This window comes from Diadema setosum, chromosome 9, assembly GCF_964275005.1.
Source record: "Diadema setosum chromosome 9, eeDiaSeto1, whole genome shotgun sequence".
Taxonomy (NCBI): domain Eukaryota; kingdom Metazoa; phylum Echinodermata; class Echinoidea; order Diadematoida; family Diadematidae; genus Diadema; species Diadema setosum.
The window spans coordinates 6155604-6178742 of NC_092693.1; the positions used below are offsets into that span (position 1 = coordinate 6155604).

Sequence of the window (23139 nt, forward strand, 5' to 3'; positions counted from 1 at the left end):
GCCAGGCATACAACTTCTCAGCCTTCTTTACTCTGGCGTATGGGTGTTCCTTCCTGATGAATGTGCTGGTGGAATTCCCATTTGGGAATCTGGAGAAGATGTTGCAGCAGGGACTGGCAAAAAGGAAACCCTGAGGAGGTGGAGGAAGAGGAGGAAGAGGAGGAATGGAAGAGGATATCAGTCCATCAGCACCCTAAAATGCAATTCCACACCATGCTCTAAGTTGACTTTCTTAAATACGCAATATCAGAAGAACAGAATTAGAGAGCTTTGGGCCAAATTTGACATAGAAAAGTAAAGTTTTAGAATTTTACAAGTTTTAATGTTTTGATGATTAAAACTTCATCACATTGCTTTGTTTTGACATGAATAAGATAAAAAACCTTTAACCCTTGTGTAAAATTTTATTACGTTGAATAACCTAGCAACGATTACCAGTAATTTTTAGGGGAGAAAGCACAGAATTTTTTTGCTTATTAATAACAAAAAAGAATGTTTTTCTAAGTGATATATTTGTGCTTAAACCTTATGAAGGGTTGCAAGTTAATGCTATGACTTTGGCTAATTTGCGTATGTGGCTCCAAGTGTTATCACTATTATGTGATGAAGCTGTAAGAAAGATGGAAAATTTCAGTATTTCCTGTTTGATGTCTTATTTTTTGTTGTAGTCTAACTTTGTTTACTGAGGTTAACTTGCATATGTTAGGGAATTGCATTTTAAGGCTAATTCAGAGCCAAAAACATAGTTACCAGAAGGGCTCGAAATTCATCTTCCCCATTTTGGAATATCCTTGCTGTACATCAAAAGAGTCTACCAAGAAACTCGTCTGGCTTACGCCATTTGCCAGGATGCTGATTTGTTTTGGAGTATTTTGAGATCAACTGTGTCAAATAGATTCAATCATATGCATATGACTTTTGAAGTGCCCTCCCCATTCCGAAGTGCGTTTACCAAGTACAACATTATTTGATGATCGATCATGCCATAGCAATCATATTTTCCAAGAAGCTACATGTGAATCACTCTATCGCGAAAGACTGATTGATACTGTCAATTTGGAAATTTTCTTGTTATGTTAATTTTCTCGTATTTTGCACTACTTTTCATCGGCTAGCAGAAATTCTGATGTTCACAATTTTCCCTGTACAGTTTGAATGGGTTGACAATTGCACAGTGCGAATTCAAAAACCAGTGAATGTTTTTGAGTAGCTCAGCACAAAAAGTTAATCATGCAAAAATATCAATGTTTACAGTACTGCTGTAGCCCAATAAGTCAGTGTTTGATAATCAACATCATGATTGCTTATGTAGTACTTCTGATGAACTTTTTATGGAGGCTAATATTTGGCAGATTTGTCACATCCCAACTGAAATCTTGTTATCATGACGTCATTTCACACATTTCTTGATACATATGACTAAATGGATTGTGTACATTTTGGAACAAAAATCTACAGTTCTGCAGGCAAATGAGAACTATGTTTTCCATGTAAGTTGTGATGAAGAAATGTCTTTCAGGAGAGGTTTACTTTCTGAAATTTGCATTGAATGATTCACTAGGCAGTATAAGAATTAACCTGCAAGTAGAATGGTAGTTCAGGGACCAGTGTGTATGTCAAGGAAGCTAAACTAAATGACCATGCAATATACTGAAATATAAACATTCATGTATATTGCTTCTATTCTATCTCATACTGTAAAAAGCTGCTATCAGAAATGATCAAAATGAAATTATGTATTTACCTTGAGATGTTTTGTGACTATATCATAATTATAATGTCCATATCTGTGTTTATACAGTGCACTCCCGTTATAACAAACACAGTAATAATGAAATTTTGATATAACGAAAGAAAACTGCCAGTCCCCAGGACTTTGTTATAACGAGAGTCCACTGTAGTGCATTTGTGTTATAATATGCCTTTGATAGTGTAGCCTACATGTATGTGAGAATTTAAGCAAGTTAATGTACTCTTCTTTTTTTTTTTTAGTCTGCTGCATAAACTGAAATTGAATTGTGTGGACAAAACTCTGAAATATGAACGTTCATGTAAATTGCTGCTAGTTTGCCAATGCAGTCGACTATCATCATTCCTGTAGGCAAAGAGCATGGTTTCAGCATGAATCATTCATTATGTATGTGACTTGAATCAATTTGAAATGCTGCACATCAATTTTGAATGATATATGCAATTTGTTGAGCAGTCGCGAAAAATGTTTGGGCAGTGCTGATAGCCTTTAAAATGCATCATTGATACAATTATGTTCTTTATATATTCTGCTTTTAGAATTATTTCCATATTTCTGTATTTTTCACTGAAATAAGTGATGTGGATGACATATCAAAGATTTAAAAGAAAATCAAGAGATATATCTGCAGGGAGTCTCAAATTAACATTTCCATTCTTTGTAGTGAAGTTAAATCAATGTACCATTTGAATGTAAAATGTCTGCTAGCAAGTATTGTTGTGTAAACCATGTTTTACGCTGTAATGAATTCATTTTGAGACTTTCAGGAATTGTAAAGATAAATATGACAAAGCTGAATATATATATATCACACATGAAAAACTGAAATATTGCCTGTAAAAGCTGAAGTTTGGACATGAGTAAGACAATATATATCAGAATAAACGTAAATAGGTTGAGCATTCAAAAAATACAGTAAATTCTTATCGGTCAGAGACCTGTCAAGGCAAATTTGTGTTAATTGTGTTACTACAGTTATTTTTTTGATATAACCACATTTTGATACTGCAAAACAATTGTGTTGGTCCATGGGAGTTTGTTATAATGTCTTCTGCATGCATTAGTTGAAGATGAAAATGAACTTATGTTTTTCAGCATGTTTTATGAAGCCAGAATTATGAATCGTTTCCTTCTACTGCAATGACACCTCCTATATATGGCATCAGAATTTCTTACACAGTTTTTTACATTAAGATTTAGTATAAGAAGTATTGTAAAATGCCAAAGAGTAAGTAATTCCTCTCAAATGTGATGAAGGACAATTAATGAAAAAAAAAAGATTGTATTTGAAGATCATGCAGTTGATCACACTTTGCAAACAATACTTAAGGGTGCATTAATTGATCTTTAAATTATTGACGGGCCCGCTACTTACATGGAAAAAAAAAAGCATACATTGTACATCATGTAGACTACCTATGCCATTATATATTTCACACGTATATCTCCTGAGATGAGACTTGTAAGACAATTTTGCGAGTGAGTGAATTCGCCATCAGGAACCATAGTGACAGAATTAGAAATACACTGGTAAGTGTAATTTTATTTGCAGAAGAGTGCCAGTCTTGGAGATAATCTACAGTGCATTGGTTTTTATAGAATGCAATATTTTTATTATGCTATTTATAGTGCAGCCAGCATTCTCAAGAAAGTATAGATGTATAGTAGAGTAGATATATCCGAGCCTTTATTGCTGCTTTTTTTTCCCCTCTATGCTGCCTGAGTGTCCAATGGATAATGCAATATAAGAACAATTTATGATTGTTTAATAATGCAAACTTGCCTCATCAGAAATCATTATGCTGTGAATTGACCTTGTAAATGTTTTTTTTTTTCTTTCTTAGCCCAAATGAACAAAAGTGTTTACTTGAAATGTTTGAAATAAACACTGATGTTTATAAATTGACCAAAGATTTTGCAATTTTGCATTGGTGATTAGTTGGCATAGGTACTTGCAAAGTTTCACAAAATATTTATATTTTCATCCCAATTATTTAGTCTGCCTCATTTATATACATGTATTTGTATGTAGGTTCAAGTTAATGTTTGTACTCAATTTTATACTGCTTTGGATGTTGTAATGATAGAATATGAAATAAATACACAGCCAAGCTAAAGACCTACTTTGTACAGCTCCCTTAGTTTCCCCAAACTCTGCATTTTATTGAAGCGTGTTATTGGCATTTGTTCAATATTTTGCTGTCAATATTACACTTTTGAGATCATGGAACTTTAACAAGCTTAGTGGAGAATTGAAAAAAAAAAATTACACGTATGAAGTCAATGTTTGATAACTGAATCATGCATGTATAGAAATGAGCTCGATTGATAAACATGTGTCTCAAAGAATCATGTTTTGTTTTGTTTTTTGCTAATTTTATTTCTTATGGAATTCCTCATGTAAGTTACCTAGCATTTTTGCATCAATACCCAACAACGAAAGACAATGCTTCATCATCCACATACTGTACATCCATGAATCAAAATGTTCCAAGCAAGTACACTCAAAGTGTTAGATGTGTGATTGTGTCATGTGCTGTAATACAATGTATTATGAGTGTGTGTGTCTCCTGTTTGGCTGTTTCCAACTACTAGTATTCCATTTCAACTACATGTATTCCAACTAGTCAAATTGCAGTGTGTTTTTTTTTTTTCACTTGAATTGATAACAACAGTCGTGATAATGATGATTTTTTTTTTTTAAGAATAATTTGATTTGCTGCTGAAAAAAAAAAAAGAAAATCTTTTATCACTTGTATCCTGCACAAATGAAAATTTGTAACTGTATTAAAGCAAGATATTATCATCTTTAGTAATATCTTGCTCTCAATTAATAATGTGATTGTTAACCAAGAGAGAGAGAGAGTTTATGGTTGAAAGGATTTTATTAAATGTTCGTATCAAGGTTAGCTGTTTTATATATTTATTTCTTCTGCCAAGAGGTTATGTGGTTGGTTTTCGTCTGTCTGGTTGCAAGTACGGTTACTCAAAAATTTATTACAAGTAACTGTTGGTGGATTTTTTTTAAGAAAAAGATGACATAAGGAACATGATTAAATTGCGACAGTGATCTACCAATGAGAGTAAAACACACACACACAAACACACACACACACACAGGTATAATTCAACAATGACAATAATTACAGGTCTATGTACAGTTTAAAAGTAATGTACACATCTCCAAATGTCGTTATCTTGCATCATGTACCATATAAACTTTACACAAAACAAGATACATTGTACCTGCATGGAATATAGCGAGTGTAACGAAGTGAGTAGATATGATTAGGTAATCATGATCTATAACAGCCTTGAGTCAGCGAACGCAATAGAAATTGTTTGATATGACATTTAATTTTCATCCCATTAAAAATGCTCTAAATTCATTAATTTAAACTTTTTTTATGTGAATATTTAGCACAAACGCGCATCTTTGGGCATTCAAGAAAATTGAACTTCAAGGTCCCTGCTTGTTATGTTGTTTTTTGTGGGTTTTTTTTTTTTTTGTGCGTCATGACAGAGGGGAAAGTGAGGTTTTTAGCAAAATTTCTCCAGGCAGGAAGATGAATTATGGTGTAAACTTTTCTTCAACCATACTACATTTATCATCCCGAAAAGATTTACGGGTATGCCTACGTCGTTCTTACTGTCTTATTCTCTTCCCACATGCCGTAATTGATGGTGGTTATTGTAAACTTTTCGAGGTAAGACGTACGCTATCGATTATATTTCGCTCTGTAGAGCAGCGATAATATCATTGGCATAGGCCGGAGGTAGTCGGCCACGACCTTCTCCTACCACAGTAGCTCACAACATTAATAAGGAGGCCCCTTTCCACTTCTCTGGCAGCGCCTTTCTTTAAATTATATTAATTGAACAATTACAATCCTCGTTTTGAAGAAACGGAGAGTCATTCTGATCCATCTTCGGTAGATCCCGATGCCTGATCGGAGGATATCTTTTGAAAGTTTAAATATGGTGGTTAATTGCAAACTTGTTACGCCACCACCAACGTCAATAACTTTTCAAATAATCAATAGCGAAACCCGGCCATCTGGTAAAGAAGTCGTCGGTGAAGAGGATAAGCTCCGTACACCGGGCAGTGGTGAGTGTAGTGGTGCCCCATTATTAGCATGCAGTCCCTGCGGCAGCGCGCGTGTGTTTGCTTTCAGAGACGCCGTCATTCACATTGACTCTTCCTAATTTGCACCAGGACTCTCTAATCTACTTGGTAAGTTTAATTCAGTTCAGTTAAATTCATTTCATTTAATTTCAAACCCAATCATTCACATAAAACAGAAACTCCTCGTGAGGACATGTACATAGAATTATTTTGTATATAATTACAGTATTGAAGCAGGTTTATGTATACACAGGATGTTGTGTATAACAGTGGCGGATCCAGGCGGGGAGCAATGGGCGCGCGCCTCCTTTCATTTTTATAAAAACAAAAGAAATAAAAAAAGTGGGGGCGCCGGGAGGACCAGGGCGCGTGCAACCCCCCCCCCCCCTTTGATTTTGTAATGGCACCCCCTCCCCCTTTATGGAATTCCTGGCATGGATCCGCCCCAGAACAAGGTCCCCAAAATTACAGATCTTCGAAAGCTGTATAAATATATGCAGAAGAGAGAAAATACAGTACGGGGTATATATTATGTTGTCTTCAATTGGGCTGAACTCTATGCAATTTGACTTACACAGTGAAGTAGAAGAAGAAAATGGAGAAAATGAAGACTTTCATTTGGAGGAATATGGCATTGCATCTGCATGTTGAAAACACCGACTTGTTTTGTGTTTGTTTTTTTAATGATTTTATTACCAGACTTTGGCCGTCATTGATACAATAGCAGCCAAAACTGATATTTTGAAATGTGAATTTCACTGTTCATGAAGAGCCTATTAGTCTCACAATGTGTACCAGTATAATGTGTATATCTGGGTTCTTTGCACTGTATTTTGCTATCATTGCTTGATTCCTCAAAATGTATATCTCTCTTGAAATATATCATACTGGGGTTGTTGTTATAGCATTGCATCCACTTCTTCATGGAGGTGGCTCTTTGATTGTGTTGGCCCTTTTTTAGGTTGCCAGCTAAAAGTACCAAGTATTCAACAGCAAAAAAAAAACAAAAACACACATTTTACTCTGCTTTATTCCTCCAGTGAATTTTAACCAGCATGAGAAAGTCTTCTTGATTTCTTTGTGCCACAAATTTCTGAGCTTATTGAGCCAAATTGAATGTGTAGAATCTCCTCAGAGGGTTTATCTTCCTGTCAAGTTGTTGAGTTATGTTCCTTAAAAAAAAGAACAAAAAAAAAAGGTCTTGCTGCTTTCAGGTAAAAATGTATAGGATGAATAAAATGCTCAGGTTGAAAAATTTGACCACACTTAGTCACTGCATGTGCACACAGATAGTGTTATCTGTATCTAGAATGATAACCTTAGGATGAGATGCTTATACTGGGTAATGGCTTAAAATTTTTCATGTGAGACTTGTATCAACATTTTCACTGTATTCACACTCACATCATGAACAGATTTCTTATGAATGTATCCCTCATATCTTTTATCTGTTTTTTTCCTTCCCATTTTTAACACTCCATAAAAGTTTTCACAGAGTTTGATCACCTTGCACCACCTACAATGGCAGTAGACTCCACCAAGTTCTACACATTATTCAGCATGATGCTGATGGCAACCCATTGTCATGGCAACACCAACAGACGCCCCGTCATGGCACGAACACACGCTCAAGATGTGATCAAAGCATGGATCCCCTCACCACGGCTGTCCATGGAGCAGTCGTCTCCAAACAACGTATCCCAAAAATGTTTACAGGATCTGCAGGTACTGCTCACCCAGGGGGAAGTCTCGATGCTTGGTAGGTATAGAGTACCAAAGTGATGATGTCAAGGTCTTTAGATCAAGCATAAACTGCAATTCTGCAAGCGCCTTATTAATGCCCCGAAACAAGATTCTTTAACAGGGCAACAGAGAACTAACAGGTCCAATGGTTATCTACCTGTGTGAATGCAGTCAGGTGGTACATGTACCTCCGTTCTCCAGTCAAGTTGGCCTACATGTGCCATCAAACAATGAAAACATCAATGGGTGCAAGGTATGAATAGAACGTGCTCTGACATGCTAACAAACTCTTTTATTATACACAAAAGACACACCTACAGACCATGTAAATGGGGTCAGCTCAACCTAATTGATTACTACATATCTTTATACGAGTTTTACAGCAAAGCAAGCACACACTACACTGGAGTAAATGCAAATGATACTGCGACACAAATAATTTCCATACAGAAAGTAAACAGATATTGATGGAAGAAACTGTAACTTTCGTTATTTTTCGTGGGCATTTCGTTCATTTTCGGCTTTCGTTCATTTTCGTGGGCAGCATAACACAAATCATTATGAATTTAGGCCACGAATGCAGGCATTTTGGGTTGGGAACCTGGTATACCAGGTGCCCATACGGAATGTGTAAACAACCATTGTGTTCACAGATATTTTGAGCTTTAGATCTTTGCCTTGAATGCTAAGATTTCATTCATTTCATTTCATTTCATTTATTCGGCAAAATATAAAACAATATACAACTTGCAAGTCATTACAAAAAACAAAACAAAAAACACACAAATACATGCCAGGACTCCTAAGAAGCAATTTTGTGCTTGCGTGGCTGGAGCCCTCAAAGCAAAGAAGATAAAATACTTTACATACAATCAACCAACACTTATTGTGATATGGACCAATACATACAGAAGATAAGTCCAAATTGAAATAACACATATGTGTACTTAAATCATTTGTTATTTAACACAAAAAACATATTTTAGCTTAATTTGTTGGCAGATACACACATACATACACACACACACACACATCCATCCTTAGTATACAGAGAAAAAGAGATGAGAAAAAGAAAGGTAGAGGAAGAAAGGAATGCTAGTCAGTCATGGATACCATCTGTCTAAATACATACAAGATGATGGTAATTAGGTTAGAAATGGTGTTCTGCACATGAGCGAGATAGCTGTTCCCATTGTCCAACCTACGTCATCTTAGTGCTCGCGTCACGGATCGAAAGCTCACTAATTTTGGCCTATGCGAGGCTTTCCAATTAGAACCAGTTTCCATGGTAATGAATTACTATGATGTCACATTACAATAATCTCTAGTGTTTTTAATTCATATAAGGTTTGATGGCAATGAGTTCTAATTCCATTCTTGTCAATTTGAGATATTCTTTTTCATACATGTTTAGCTGGGAAACAGGAAATTATATAGGAAAATATGGAATATTTCTGTGGCTTGGTTCGGTATCTTTATATCATAATTTTGACTATTCTGACTGGTTAGTGTTGAAGAGTGAAAAAAAAAAGTTCCTGTATATAATTGGGCCTTTGGTCATAATAACCAGGTACATCTGTATGTAATTGTTTCAATGGCAGAATCTAAAAAAAAAAACAAAAAAAAAACATGTTTCATTTTCATTACTAAATATATTTGAAGCAATTTTTGATTGAAAACAAATTTTAAAAAAATTTAGTTCTTAATGTCTCTCTCTCTCTCTCTCTCTCTTTCATACATTGAAATATCAAATTTTTTTCTGATAAGTGTGATGCACCCATCTATAATTTTTCTTCAAAATAAGCTATGCAGTGAAAATCTTAGACACCAATCTAGTAATGATGAAATGGTCATCTTGGAACAATTCAAATTCCTTCCAGGGCTTGCTTGACGGGCTGATTAAGTCACAAGTACAGACGACTTCACTGCACTTTTTCCAAGTCCATAGTCAGGGAGGGCTTCCTATTCTTTCCCAGGACCATTCCTTGGTGTAGCCTGGGGATAAACTCTTTTCTTTGACATTCTTAGTGCCCTAAGAAGGCTCCATTTTATAGAAAGTGTAATGGTTGAAGGGAATACAGTTTGAATCATTGTGCCTCATCTTTTCTGCATTCAGAGCTAGGTAGGGCCTATAGATCTTCTTTTTTTTTTTTTGTCTATTTTGATTCGGTCAAAGAGGCTTGAGTGACTCTTTTCAGGCACTTAGGACCTAATCTCTCTCAAAGGCATTACGACTAGATCTAAATACTCCTTTATTCAATGACCAGCAATTCAACAGGTACGGTAGTAAGCTTTTAGTTGCCCAATTCTAAGCCAGTTGATATCTGTATTACTGGTGATCCTGAAAATAACAAAAGGCAACCAAATCTCCCTTGTTAAGGGGTTCACTGATGCATGCAGTTTCTGTGTCGAGGTGCTGTTACGAAAGCAGGTATACTGAAGTGATCAGGCGCAAAAAACTGGCTGGCTAAATCACAAAAGCATGACAGCAATTTCTCTGACACAGAAGGGGAAGAATTGAGGTTGAAAGAGGATTACATCTCATCCAATGGCATACCATTCAAGGCATGGTACTAATACCTTGCACTTGCCCAGAGGGGCTGAAATTCAGTGCCAAACAAGTGAAATGAATGGACACCTGTAGACCTGTTGAAAGTATGGGGCCTTTCCTCAAAAGCCCAATGTGCCACTGGGATAGATGCCTTTTACACTGTCCTGCTTTTTACAAGTAGTATACTCCTTTTCAGGGATTTTGTTTTGTTTTGTTTGTTTGTTTGTTTTTCAGGAAGGAGGAGGTGGGGTTGGGAGAAGAGAGAGAAAATGAGAGAATAATTTTCGTATATTCAATGTTCTACTATTTCGATATAGTGTTATCTAACATGATGGAAACAGCTGCAAATATGTTACTTTTCATTCATTTCTTTTATCAATTGCTCAGCTTTGGATGCCTTCGGGAAGCCAACCCCAGGAATGCTGGTTGGAAACACAGCATGGCTTGGCCATTTTGATGAGTGTATGAGTATCACAGACTTCAAACACTGCCTGGTAGATCTTGGCATCAATGTAACCTTGGGATCCAATTCATCGATGGTATGAAGCACCTAATACATTGTTTCATTGATTTCCAGATGATTATATGCAGGGCTCGACACTAACGGTGGCCCGGTGGCCAAGGGCCACCAAAAATGCACGTCGGGCCACCAAAATTTCAGAAATGAAGAATTTGATGGCCTGATCGGGCCACCAAAAATAAAAGTTAGTGTGGAGCCCTGTTATATGTATATATATATATATATATATTTGTGTAATCATCTGGAAATCAATGAAACAATTATATATATATATATATATATATATATGTATATATATATAATATATGTTATATTTTATATATTATATGACTTTTCAAACATTAACTTATTCATTCAAGCTTGTGTGTATCACAAAAGTGTGTAAATGGCACTAGCTTCCCCCATAATTAGACCATGTATGACATGATTACACTGTCAAACATACTGTGAAATTCAATCAGACTACCATCTTGTTTCTAGGATACAACAAATGATATTAGTGTGGTGTGTGATTTATCGGTGGATGTGATTGGAAGGTCAGCAAAGTCCACCTCCAAAATCATGTTCTAGGATTTAAGGTGTAAACACAAGAATCTGTACAGTGAGTTCAATGATTTTCTGTTTCAAGAATTCCCTCTCTGAGTAGAATTTGATATTTGTGATTGTAATTTAAATCTTGATTGTAGTTTAAGGACACATGACCTACAATCTTATAATTTGAGTGATTTTTTTTTTACTAGAATCATTCAAATGACATATTTTTTTCTCAAGTGTAAATTTGCCTGGGGCAACCAAAACTCATAGTTGGACAAGTACAGAAAGGGAAAATAAGTTTATGTTGACAGGACCTGCATTCAGAAGTTTACTGTCTTGAAGTATGAGCTCTTTGGACAGTGACGCATTCTTGAGGTTAAGGTACTTTACCAAATGAATATTTGTAAACCCCACATAGAAAGAAGGGGGGGGGGGGAGGAATTAAATTCTTGACTTCTTTGCATGTTGATGATTATGGGAATTTATGCAGGCACTGCCCATTAACTGGGGTGTATGCGTTCCAGTGAGCTGCAGTGAGTCAGATGTACAAAATGGACTGGAATTATTGCTTGGTAAGTAAAAGATCGTAATCACCTTCTCTGCCAGTAGAAAACTTGGTATATTGGTATATATTTGTATTATGAATATATGTGTGTATATATACATTGATATGTATGTATGAATGTGTGTGTATATATATACATATGTCTCAAGAGAATTGAAGGCTACCAAACAAGTAGTAACCACAATCCAAACTTCGTCTAAGCTACCGTGGTGTTTGAACCATTATCCTCTATTTATGTAGTATTTTTATGCTTATTTATTTACATTTAAGCAGTATCTAAACTATACATATTACTTATTCATGTTGAGATTTGATTTATTGTGACTTTGCTTGTTGTTAATCAAAACTGATAAAGAATGGCAGCTTCGCAAAATAAAATGTGCAGGAAATCCATGTAATTGGGTACATTTGCTCACTCACATAAGATGGTAATAATTTCCATACATACACAGGGAAGATGCTGATCGTTATTGTTATATATGAACATTTTTAATCTTGCAGGTAGTTAAAAAATATCCTTGTGTGTGGAACAATAATGGAATATGTTTTTTTTTTTTTTTTCTGTGTGACAGGCTACCTGAATGTGGACTGGATCAGTTTTAAGAATATGTATGGCTCAGCCGCTCACTGCACAACCAAGCCCAATACTGAATTCAGTGGAGGATTCATTGGCACCTGGTTAGTGATAATAATGTTTGTATATATATTATATTATATCATATATATGTTCGATTGCAAAGTGGGTTAAGCACCATTCTTTTAAGTATATACATAATCACAAAGCAAGTAAAATAAAACTTTTCCGGTGATACCTCATATGCTACATAACAGGGAATATTCTTGAAGTTCAGAGTCAGATTATACCATATTTCCCTTATTTAGCAGGTTAATCCCAATTACCTCACATTACAAGAGTGTCAACCATTTTTCGTTCAAACTCTTTTGTATTTATGGTGCACAGATCTGCCGAAAAGAAAACCAACAACATAAACAGAAACACATGAAAATATATTACTTGTCAGTATATGAATTGATACACTGAAGAAGGGTGGCAGCTAGGATTCAGTTTTGATATGTAGCCACAGATGATGAAGCTGAAGCTTAAAAGCTTAACGCATACTGTAAAGGAAGAACATTTTCACTGATTGTGCTCTACTTTTGGTTTGTGTGAATTGCATGTATATGTTTGTTACATGCAGTACTGAAGACCAATTCAGAAGATTGAATTGTGTGGTTTTAATACACTCAATCACCAGAGATGGCGCTATTCATTTAATGCTCAATGCATCAAGAACACTCGGATGAATGGCAGAGGGATAAACAGAAGATGTAGTCAGTTTTGACTGATGTTTTAGTGGTTTATTGATGCTGGATAAAGTTCTATTTCCGTAGGTCTAAAGAGTATTTTTGCTGTGTAGTTTTAGCAGACTGTAAAAAAAGAAGAAGAAAGAAACGTATTTAAATTGTTATTTATATAAGGCATGAGTAATATTGATTTCTACCCATTTTTCAAGCTAATGTTGCTGCGTTTTTTGTTTTTTTTTTCATTGAGGGAAGCGTAGGGCTTTATTGTGTGATGATGTAATATGTTAAATGCTTTGCATGTGTTCTGACTAGATATACATCTTTTATTTTCAACTATTCAGTGTCTTGATTGGGATGCTCTTGCTGCTGTCTATAATGGGAACCATTGCCGACAAATGCATGAAATATAAAGAATCTTCCAAAGCGCATCACAGCCCCACAGAATTCACTTCCAATGGGCCAACGACCAATGGGAAAAGGTCATCACAGGTCGTTCCAAATGGTATTGGCAGCAATGGCACGAGTGTCACACTGTCCAAGGAAGGTCGGGGGTCAAACATCGGGAGTGGGAACTCAGAGGGAGGTGATGGCAGGCATGACCGACTACTTGCCACCGTGGAAAATGGAAAAGCAACCCCTGAAAAGTATTGGAGAGTCCAGGGCTTGGTAAGTATTGCAAAAAGTGACACATGCCTTAGATCGACTTACAGTAATGTATGGTATCATTTATTTTAATGACTTGAGACTGTCCCACACTCACAAGGCAGAAGGGCGCCATACCATGCCAGCAAAGGAGTCAATATGCTGCGGCTTAGAAAGAAGATTAGTATTTCATGATTTTATCAACCTTCACTCTTAATATTGTGCTTGATTGGCACATTGCCATCAGCACTTACTTGATCAATAGGTACAGTTGCCTAGAAACTATCTATAGGACTGGTTTGAGGTCATGCTGGAAGGGGCAATTTATTTCGTTGGTTTACTTATGTCTGTTGATTTGTTCTGTCAGGAACATGCCACACCAACGGAGACACCACCACCCCAGTCTACAGCAGAAACAACTCCGTTATTGGATGTCTCCAGCAAGAATAACCAAGAGAAACAAAAACCTGGTTTGTGACAAATGTTAATGTGAATGATTAATGATGTATTAGTGACATATAAATCAGGAAGATGAGACTAATTTACTGTTAGCATTGCTAGTGACATTTTTGCTGTTTCTTGAGACCTTCATTGCAACCATCTAAATTAGTGTCGTAGGTATAGATGGGCTTACATCACGTACCTCTTGAAAAACAAAAATGACATTCAATTTCTAGATGTGAATATTGATACTTCTTAGAATACACACTTCCATCACTGGCTTTTAAACTGCTGAATTAGACTGTAATGAGCAACTAAATAGGTTTGTTAGCAGGACCAATTATTTTGCGATGCGTTTACAAGAAATAGAAAAAGAATATTGCTTGCTACGACGCCATGGTCTTTTCTTCTGTCTATCATGCAGGAATACTGGTGCGCCTTCTCCTCTGCTTTGCCATCTCCCGCAACCTTCCCAAGATTCTCAGCACAAGGCAGAGCGAGGGCAGCATATCATGTCTCAACGGGATCAGGGTCATCTCCATATCTTGGGTGATTTTGTCTCATGGCGTGACCATGGTGCTAAAATCGGGTCTAAGTGGTAAGCATCAAGTCCAAATTGATAGTCATGATTTTTTTTTCTCACCTGCATGTCTATTAATCAGTATTTTGCAAATCTTTTAGACAATCTGCCATTTAGAGGTACAGTCAAACCTGCCTTAACGGCCACCTGTTTATAGCGATCACCAGTCCTGTCTGAAAAATCCCCCCCCCAAAAAAAAAGAAAAGCCCTGTTAAAGACACTTTGTATAGCAGCCACCAGTCTAACGCCGCCAGTGGCCACACATTTTGTTTCCCGCGGTAGATTTTAACCTGTCTATGTGGCCAAAAACCCAATGGAGCCGTGGCCGAGCCGGTATTTCAGCGTGGTTTCTTTTTTCTGCTTTGTAGCCGTATGGGCAACGTTCAGTAATCGCCATTGCTGCATTCATCCCTCATTCAGTCATGATAATGCACTATTAAGCTTTCTTCATGACAATGCGCATACTACTGTGCAACAATTTCATGTACACCGGCATGGTTTAAATGCATGAAACACATGGCGTGTGCATACGTACACACATACATGTACATGTTAGGATATAACGATGATACATGTACATGTACGCAATGCACACAAAGTTGGATTACCTGTCTAGAGCGGCTATGTGCTTCAGAAAAATATAATAATCCTCGACAAAAATATAACTTCCCGTGAGGATCTCAGATGTTATATTCCACTTTTGGTAAGTCAATATCTGTATAATATATATATATATATATATATATATATATATATATATATATATATTCATGCCCTTTAGTTTAATTTATATGAACTAAAAGAGACTGCAGGTAAACATTGCTTGCTCACATCTAGCCATGGGATACTTCATTTCACCCTGAACCGTTCTCACAAGTTGAACATTTAGAGCTGACACACACAGTTCTGTAGTATTGCAGTGAGTCAAATTGTATGAACATGTTTGGTCTTATAAGGCAATCTTACTATAGTTTCGTCAGGGATGTTTGTAAATGCACAGCACACAAAGATGCTGTCAAAGATCGAATAGAAAGATTAGTTTCACATTTTGAAGAGCAGAAATAAGAATAAGAAAGCTGCACTTTTGGGACAAGTTTAAGAATACATTATCTTATTAATCCACTCAGCTCATGTTAATGTTCATTATTCGCAGAGAATACCTACAGTGCATTCTATGGGTTCCTCCATTTATTCATATACCAGCCGATGGTTCAAGGAACCGTTTCCGTGGATACATTCTTTGTACTGAGGTAAAAGTGACTCCCTACTATCAGACTTTTGCTTTTTTTTTTTCTCTTTGTAGTTTTCCATATGTGACATCCCAAAATGCATACTATAGTCTTTTTATATGGCGATGGTGACACTGAAACTTTGAAAATTCATAACTTTTCAATGAATTGTTTCAATGAACTGTCCAATTATCCTGAAATTTTCCTGATGTGTTCTGCTGATATTGCTGCATTCACTCAATCCACTCATATAGTTGGGTCTCATTCCCCATTAACCAATTGAAGACGAGTTGATTTGCTACAACACACATTTCCCTTAGACACCTACCTGAGTATACCGTGACTAGTCTTCAGCAAGTTTAAAAGTGACTATGTGCAAAGATGGAGGCATCTTGCCTGCTATTGCAGTAATGGTGCCTTTCACATGGAGAGCTAGTAGATCAATGGAAGTCCCATTTCCATCCACTATGCTAACTCTTTGTCTTCCATGGTGTATATCCCCTGTTTGCCACATTATTCTAAGACCACAACACATGAGCACTTTCAAAAAATCGAAAAGCATTTTGTCTTTCAAGCAACACTTTTACGAATGAATTTGTGCCAGAAATTCAGTTAGACAAAGTTAAGATAGAGAAAATTGCAAGCTGAATTGTTGTGACGTAAATCTTATGACAAAGATATGGCTAGGCAAGCTGTCGATTAAGTCTAATGTGTGAATATGGCACTCAAAGAATTAAATTGACTTTTGGTGCATAAGACATGTACCATTCAAACAATCCTCTGTCTTGATGCACTAATGGTATTATGTATATATGCTCTCTCTCCCTCCCATCCCTCTCAGTAAGTTTGTCTGTCTATCTATCTGTCTCACTTAAATATTCTTTCTCATTCTGTCACCATAGTGGCTGTCTCGTCACATACCTTACACTCAAGAAAATGAAGGCCAAAAATGGAAAGGTCGGATGGGGAATGTTCTACCTCCATAGATATCTCAGGTACTGCAGGTTGCGGGCAGAATCATCAATGTGTGCGCAATTCATAAAATATACTGTCTTGTGCTGCAAAAGTTCTCTCATTTCTTACTTTGATTTGCATGTCACGTCATTGTAGAGTTTTCAGGGATACATAAAATCTTCAGATATGGTTTCCTCTGTTATACATTAAAAGTAATGGACGAAGTGAAAAAAAAAAGGTATGGAAATCATTGGTAGATATGAAATGAGGAGTATATTGATGGTATAAAGATCCTGTCAAGCTAATAGTTTGAAAGGTATATATTTGTCCTTTCCTTCATTTTCCTATTCATCTGGTTGTTTATTCATCTATATGTCTGTGTATTTATCAATCTGTTTATTGCAACCAATCTAAGAATGTGACTGGATTATAAAGTCATAAAACTGTATTATGAAGTCATAAAAGTACAAGTACAGTCTACAACAACACAGACAAATAAACTTTTTAAAAGTATACCAATATACACAAATATGTGATATCAGTGATATATATAAAAGAAATGAAGCAAAGCAGAAAGGGGATGAAAAGTTATAAACCAGATGAAATGGCCCAAAATTTTCACATTTAAAAACTTCCAAGAATCTTATTGATGGTAAAGGAAGCCACTGTGGGAGACTAAAGAGTATTACAGTGCAGATGATGGGTGGGGGGGGGGGGCATGACCATACAATCACTCAATTTCTGCTATGTTAGTTTTTCTGAGGTATGGTGTCTGTTTTTGATTTGACAGGTTAACCCCAGTCCTTGCCATGCTTATCCTCATCTGGATGTTCATTTTTCCCGAGCTGAATCAAGGCCCAGTGTGGTACCGCACAGAGACCAAGTTTGACATTTGTCGTTACTACTGGTGGAGCGACCTTCTCTACATCAACAACTTTGTCCCTCCAGCTTTAGGAGATGATGTAATTACCAGCACTTGTCCCGTCAGCTACAGGGTTTCCTGCTGGCCTATACCACACCCTTTCTTACTTTTCCACCTTTGGCTATGCGATGAGCAGCATTGATAATGCTTGCATTTTGTGCCTTATTGCACAAGCTTGCTGTGTCTTTTTCAGCACTTGCTAGATGTTGGAGCTTCTGGAGTACCTCTGTTTTACGGATGAAAACTTGTTATCATAATTCACTATTAAATATTCCTTTAACTTCAAGCCAATTGACAACGACCAGTAGTACTGGAAAATAAAGTGTATGAGTGGGCATAGGCCCTGCATACTTGTATGTCAGACATTTAGATAAAAACAAAGAAACAGACTCAGGCATTGACCTACAAAGCATTCTTTGCTGTCTGTGTCTTGCAACTTAAATTTTCACCAGTTCAATCCGAGATTTGTCTTTTGATATATTTTCCTGCCTTGCATGATCCTGCTTTGCATGGGTATAAAAGGTACACTTGAAATATGATACTTCCTAATTGCTATATTCCAATACAGTTTAAATAGATCAGATTCTGAAACGTTTCAGGCCCAGGAGAAAGGCACCATGCTACTCCTTCTCTTCAAGTGTTTAGTGAATGTCACTTATTTTGATATGTTGTAAATTTCTGTCTCTGTATCTCTTTCTGTATAGTGCATATCCTGGGGGTGGTATCTTGCCTGTGACATGCAGTTCTACTTTATTAGTCCTTTGCTTCTAATACCTCTCTACAGGTATGTTAATTTCATGCCTTATCATCTCCTTCGTTATTCCTCAATTAAGGCCTACTGTTCAGATTAGTCAAATGCCAGTCAGTGATTGGATAAATGTGATCATGTGATAAGCATGCAGACCATTTGGAAACATTTTCTCGCAGGCCAAAACTTATGGGATGTTCACCAGTGAGAGATAATTTCTGTGTTTACGTATGGCAGACTGTACAGAATTGTAAAATGTACCGTGATGACTGCAGCACAATTTATGGGATATCATTTTCCTTTCATGCACAACTCTGAAGACCAAGCAAATGACTATTTGAGACAGGAATGGAAATGTGATGGAGGAAAACTACAGTTTGGGAACACACTGCATACGTGATGAATGAAAGCTGTGTTATGCATGCAGTGATTTTGGTGTGGATCAATGCTGTGAAAGTGCCAGCTATCACATAAAACTCACGTTGAAAATATCTGCATTCCTTTCAAAGAAAAATACTACAGATGATGACTCTTGACAGTAACATCAAGAATGCTATAATCTCCATAATAAAGAATAAGATAGTGTAAGATATAACATAAAATAATAAGGCAGTAGAATTGTAAAGACATTAGTATAACTTTTTAATGTTCCCTTCCATGAATTTCTGTGAAGAAAAACTTTAAAAGCTACAATGTTACATCTCTGGACATGTACAATGAAAAAAAAAAGAAGAAGGAAATTTATTCACTTGTTGACATTTTACAACATATGCTTCCTGTCATTTGCACAATTCAATGCAACAGACGGGATGAGGTAAGTACATAACTGTTTTGGTTATTTCTTTTGCCTTTTTGCCTTTTGACTCGATAGGTTTCCCAAGATTGGACTGAGCGCCATTGCAGCATTGTGTGTCGCCAGCTTTGTCACCACGGCTGTAATTGTTTACCAGAACAACTTTGGAATTGGACTACTAGCAGGAGGGTAAGTGAAATGAAAGCACATCAGTCAAATCAAGAGCTGTGTGGAATAGTTGCTACACCTGGGCTGCCAATCTAACCCTATGCAAAATATGTGCCTTTTTATCAAATATCCAGTAAAAACAAAAACAAAGATCTTTTGTCTCCTAGACTGTAAAACACAGAGCAATGCTAATAATGACATTAAAGTTGAGTATAAAGTAAGACCCCCCCCCCCCATCAGTTGTGTTCAGATCTTTGTGAGATAGCAATATGGCAGTGTTCTTAATGTGCTTTGGAAATTTGTATTTCAAAATTTTGAAAGTGAGGGGAGGTTGTGCATTAGAGCTCAGGGCCTGTGAAAACTACAAAATGCACCTAATGCAAGGATCATGCATGCAGTCAGGGAATGCATTCACTTTGTCTTCATCGATAGAGATACGGACGGTGCGTTTCAAACGTTGGACGTCGGTGCAGGATACCTACCAGCTGACGATTATGGCTCCATGGTGTACATTAAGCCGTATTGCCGCATCCCTCCTTACCTGGTTGGCATGGTGGTGGGTTACCTCATGCACCGCATTGGGAAGAAGACATCAAGCCTTAACCCTGTGAGTTTTGGTCCAATTTTGCTTGGAAAAATTTCCTGCTTGAGACATTCAAATGGGCAGGTATTATCAAGTACATTATTGAGAAGAGAACCATGACCTGGAAGTTTTGAAGCAATTATCAGTGAAGTATATAACGAAGTTAAGTTATGTTACCCTATAATATTGGAACTTTTGTTGTCATATATACACTTGGGGATAGAGTGTGTGTGTGTGTGTGTGTGTGTGTGTGTGTGTGTGTGTGTGTATCTGTGTGTGTGTTTGTAGATGTGTTTTCTATAACTTGTGTTTAGCTTCTGCAAATCTTTTCTTCTTGTCATGCAACACTGCTGTATCTAATTGCAATACTGCATGTATTTGATGTGAAAGATACCAGTTGTTTTGTCCTATTTCAGTTCAAAAAAGGAATTTTGAACTTATGAGATGATGACTTGTCTATATAATTTCCTTATATGATTGCAAGAATTATCACTGTTTTATGAAAAGAAAATTTAAGATGAAATTTCTGTGAAATATATTAACATTGAGTAGTTGGCCTATATAACATGATAAAAAAGTGGCACATGAAATCATAGAAATGTGTTTTCTGAGACTTGATCCGTAATGAACTAATGATTTCTTTGAGGATATTGTCATCAATCCTGACTACATGACTTGAATTGCATTTAATGCACAAAATTGCAATCAGTGTGAATCTCATCAGATTAAGAAAGGAGAGGGGCATGGAAATTCTTTTTTGGTCTGTCTCAGTCTCTGTGGTTTTGGTTTTAATACCTCCGCCATGAAGTGGTGCTGGAGGCATTATATGTTTTCGGGTTGTCCGTCCTTCAGTCCTTCTGTCCATCCATCCTTCCGTCCATCTGTCCGTAATCAATTTTGTGTACAGCATAACTAAAAAAACCTTTAGAGTTATCCTAATGAAACTTGGCGTGTATGTGTATAAGGGGTGAAGTTGTGCCTATCAACTTTTGAGTGCACATGCTCAAGGTCAAAGGTCAAAAGATCAAGGTCAAATGCTCAAAATTTCTCTATTTCCCCCATATCTATGCAATGCCTGAAGATACTTTCTTGAAACTTAGTGTATACATGTACTACCCAATTGAGATTCTCTGTTAAAAGTTTCAGCTCATGAGAGTTTCAGCTCAAGAGGTCAAGGTCAAAAGGTCAAAGGTCAAGCAAAAATGTTAAAATTGCACTTTTTTCTCCATATCTTTGAAATGGTTCAAGGTATCTTCGTGGAACATAGTATATATGCATGTACCGACTGGCAGTGATTATCTTGGGAATTTTGGGTTCAGGAGGTCAAAGGTCAGGGGGTCAAAGGTCATGGTCAACCCTTCAATATTTTACTATTTCCCTCACATTTAAGCTATGCCTGCAGGATTTTTTTTAAACTTGGGGTATAAATTACCCAATAGAGATTCTCTTGGAAACTTTTTGCCAAAAAGGTCAAGTGAAAGTGCTGAACTTTACTTCTTACAATCCATATCTTGGAAATGACTCAAGTTATCTTGAAACTTAGTACATAATTATGCATGCTCTGCCTGCCCCCAGTGATTCTCTTATGAATTTTAGGGTCAAAGCTCAAGGGTCAAAGGCCAGGTGAAATGGTAACAATTTACTGTTCAATACAGAAATTGTACCTTTTCTCCATACCTTGAAAAAACTCAACGCATAAACTTATAAAAGGGCCAAAGTCAAGTAAAAGTCCTAAAATCTCCAAATACATGCTCTCCTATTCTTCCAATTAAACCTATGTCAAGGGAGGTGAATATTCAACACATTTGTGACAAACGTATCATTTTGATATTTTACCCAATAATGTGAAACTGTCATCACACATTGTCCACATGTACTATAGACCTATTAGGAGAATAATGCATTATGGCGGAGGCATACCAGTCGCCATAGCGACATTACTAGTTTTACAGATATTCTGCAACTTTCACATCCGTGAAGTTATAGGAAGCTACACCATAGTCATGTTTATGTACAATGCACTCCCGTTATAACGAAATTCCGGTTACAACGAAATAAAAATGCAGGCCGCAACATTATTTGCTTCAGTTTTTTACTGTGTATTTATTCGTTAATAACCAAATTTTGATATTAGGAAAGAAAACTGCCCATCCTGAGGACTTTGTTATAATGGGAGTCACTATAAATCCTCATGAAAGAAATATATACATATGAGCAGTGACTTTGATGTGAAGCCTCCCTAAACCTATTTTCAGGTTGCAGTAGCTGGAGGTTGGGCCATTGCACTTACACTGGCAATGACGGTGGTATTTGGCATCTACGACGTAAACCGCGGCGTGACGATTCCGAGCGTAGCAGCAAATGTCATGTACAACACTTTCTCTCGCTTCGCCTGGGCCCTGGCAGTGGCGTGGGTCATCTTTGCTTGTCACTATGGATACGGTGGTGAGTTGACTGATGGATATCGAGAGATTACTTTTGTGCTTATAAGATGTGCCAGAGGTGTGGGGGAGGGGGTGTATCACAGACCGAGCTGCAGCTTGTGTATGTATTTCACTTATTGGTATGGTCTGTCAGTCTTGTGAATTTATTTTGCATTATAATGAATTTGTAGAGAGGTAAAGTTTGATGGGGCCAAACTTACATTTTAAAGTGTTTGATTGATGAAATCAGTTTAATTTTCATTCCTCTGATGTGGGGTATTGTATCTGACTGCAGTGCTATTGTATTTCTATTTTTCTTTTTTTCCGGAATTATTGATGGACTGCACAAACAGAAAAAGAAAGGTCAGGTTCTGTCAATTCCTTTCCAACTTCTACAAGTGAAGAGTTTTATCGCAAAACGAGCTAACTCCATTCTTGTTAAGTTGAGATATTTGTGATTAAAGCTGAAAAAAAGAAGAAAATGATAAGAAAATACAGGATGTTTTTCATCATAACTTTGAGAATATTCCTTATTAGGTGACAAGTGAGGTATTACTGGAAA

General features: G+C 36.7%; 1 protein-coding gene across 1 annotated transcript in view; it reads left to right on the top strand.

Annotated features, from left to right (window-relative positions):
* LOC140232780 (O-acyltransferase like protein-like) overlaps nucleotides 1-23139 on the top strand; it is a 33452-nt gene that overhangs the window by 8911 nt on the left and 1402 nt on the right. Inside the window, exons 10-24 of the mRNA XM_072312895.1 lie at nucleotides 6-123; nucleotides 7363-7635; nucleotides 10558-10709; nucleotides 11715-11796; nucleotides 12362-12467; nucleotides 13436-13760; nucleotides 14104-14206; nucleotides 14602-14775; nucleotides 15911-16007; nucleotides 16889-16981; nucleotides 17731-17902; nucleotides 18567-18646; nucleotides 19482-19592; nucleotides 20004-20178; nucleotides 22410-22599. Coding sequence (XP_072168996.1) covers nucleotides 6-123; nucleotides 7363-7635; nucleotides 10558-10709; nucleotides 11715-11796; nucleotides 12362-12467; nucleotides 13436-13760; nucleotides 14104-14206; nucleotides 14602-14775; nucleotides 15911-16007; nucleotides 16889-16981; nucleotides 17731-17902; nucleotides 18567-18646; nucleotides 19482-19592; nucleotides 20004-20178; nucleotides 22410-22599 — 2251 coding nt within the window. The remainder of the gene's footprint in view (nucleotides 1-5; nucleotides 124-7362; nucleotides 7636-10557; nucleotides 10710-11714; nucleotides 11797-12361; nucleotides 12468-13435; nucleotides 13761-14103; nucleotides 14207-14601; nucleotides 14776-15910; nucleotides 16008-16888; nucleotides 16982-17730; nucleotides 17903-18566; nucleotides 18647-19481; nucleotides 19593-20003; nucleotides 20179-22409; nucleotides 22600-23139) is intronic.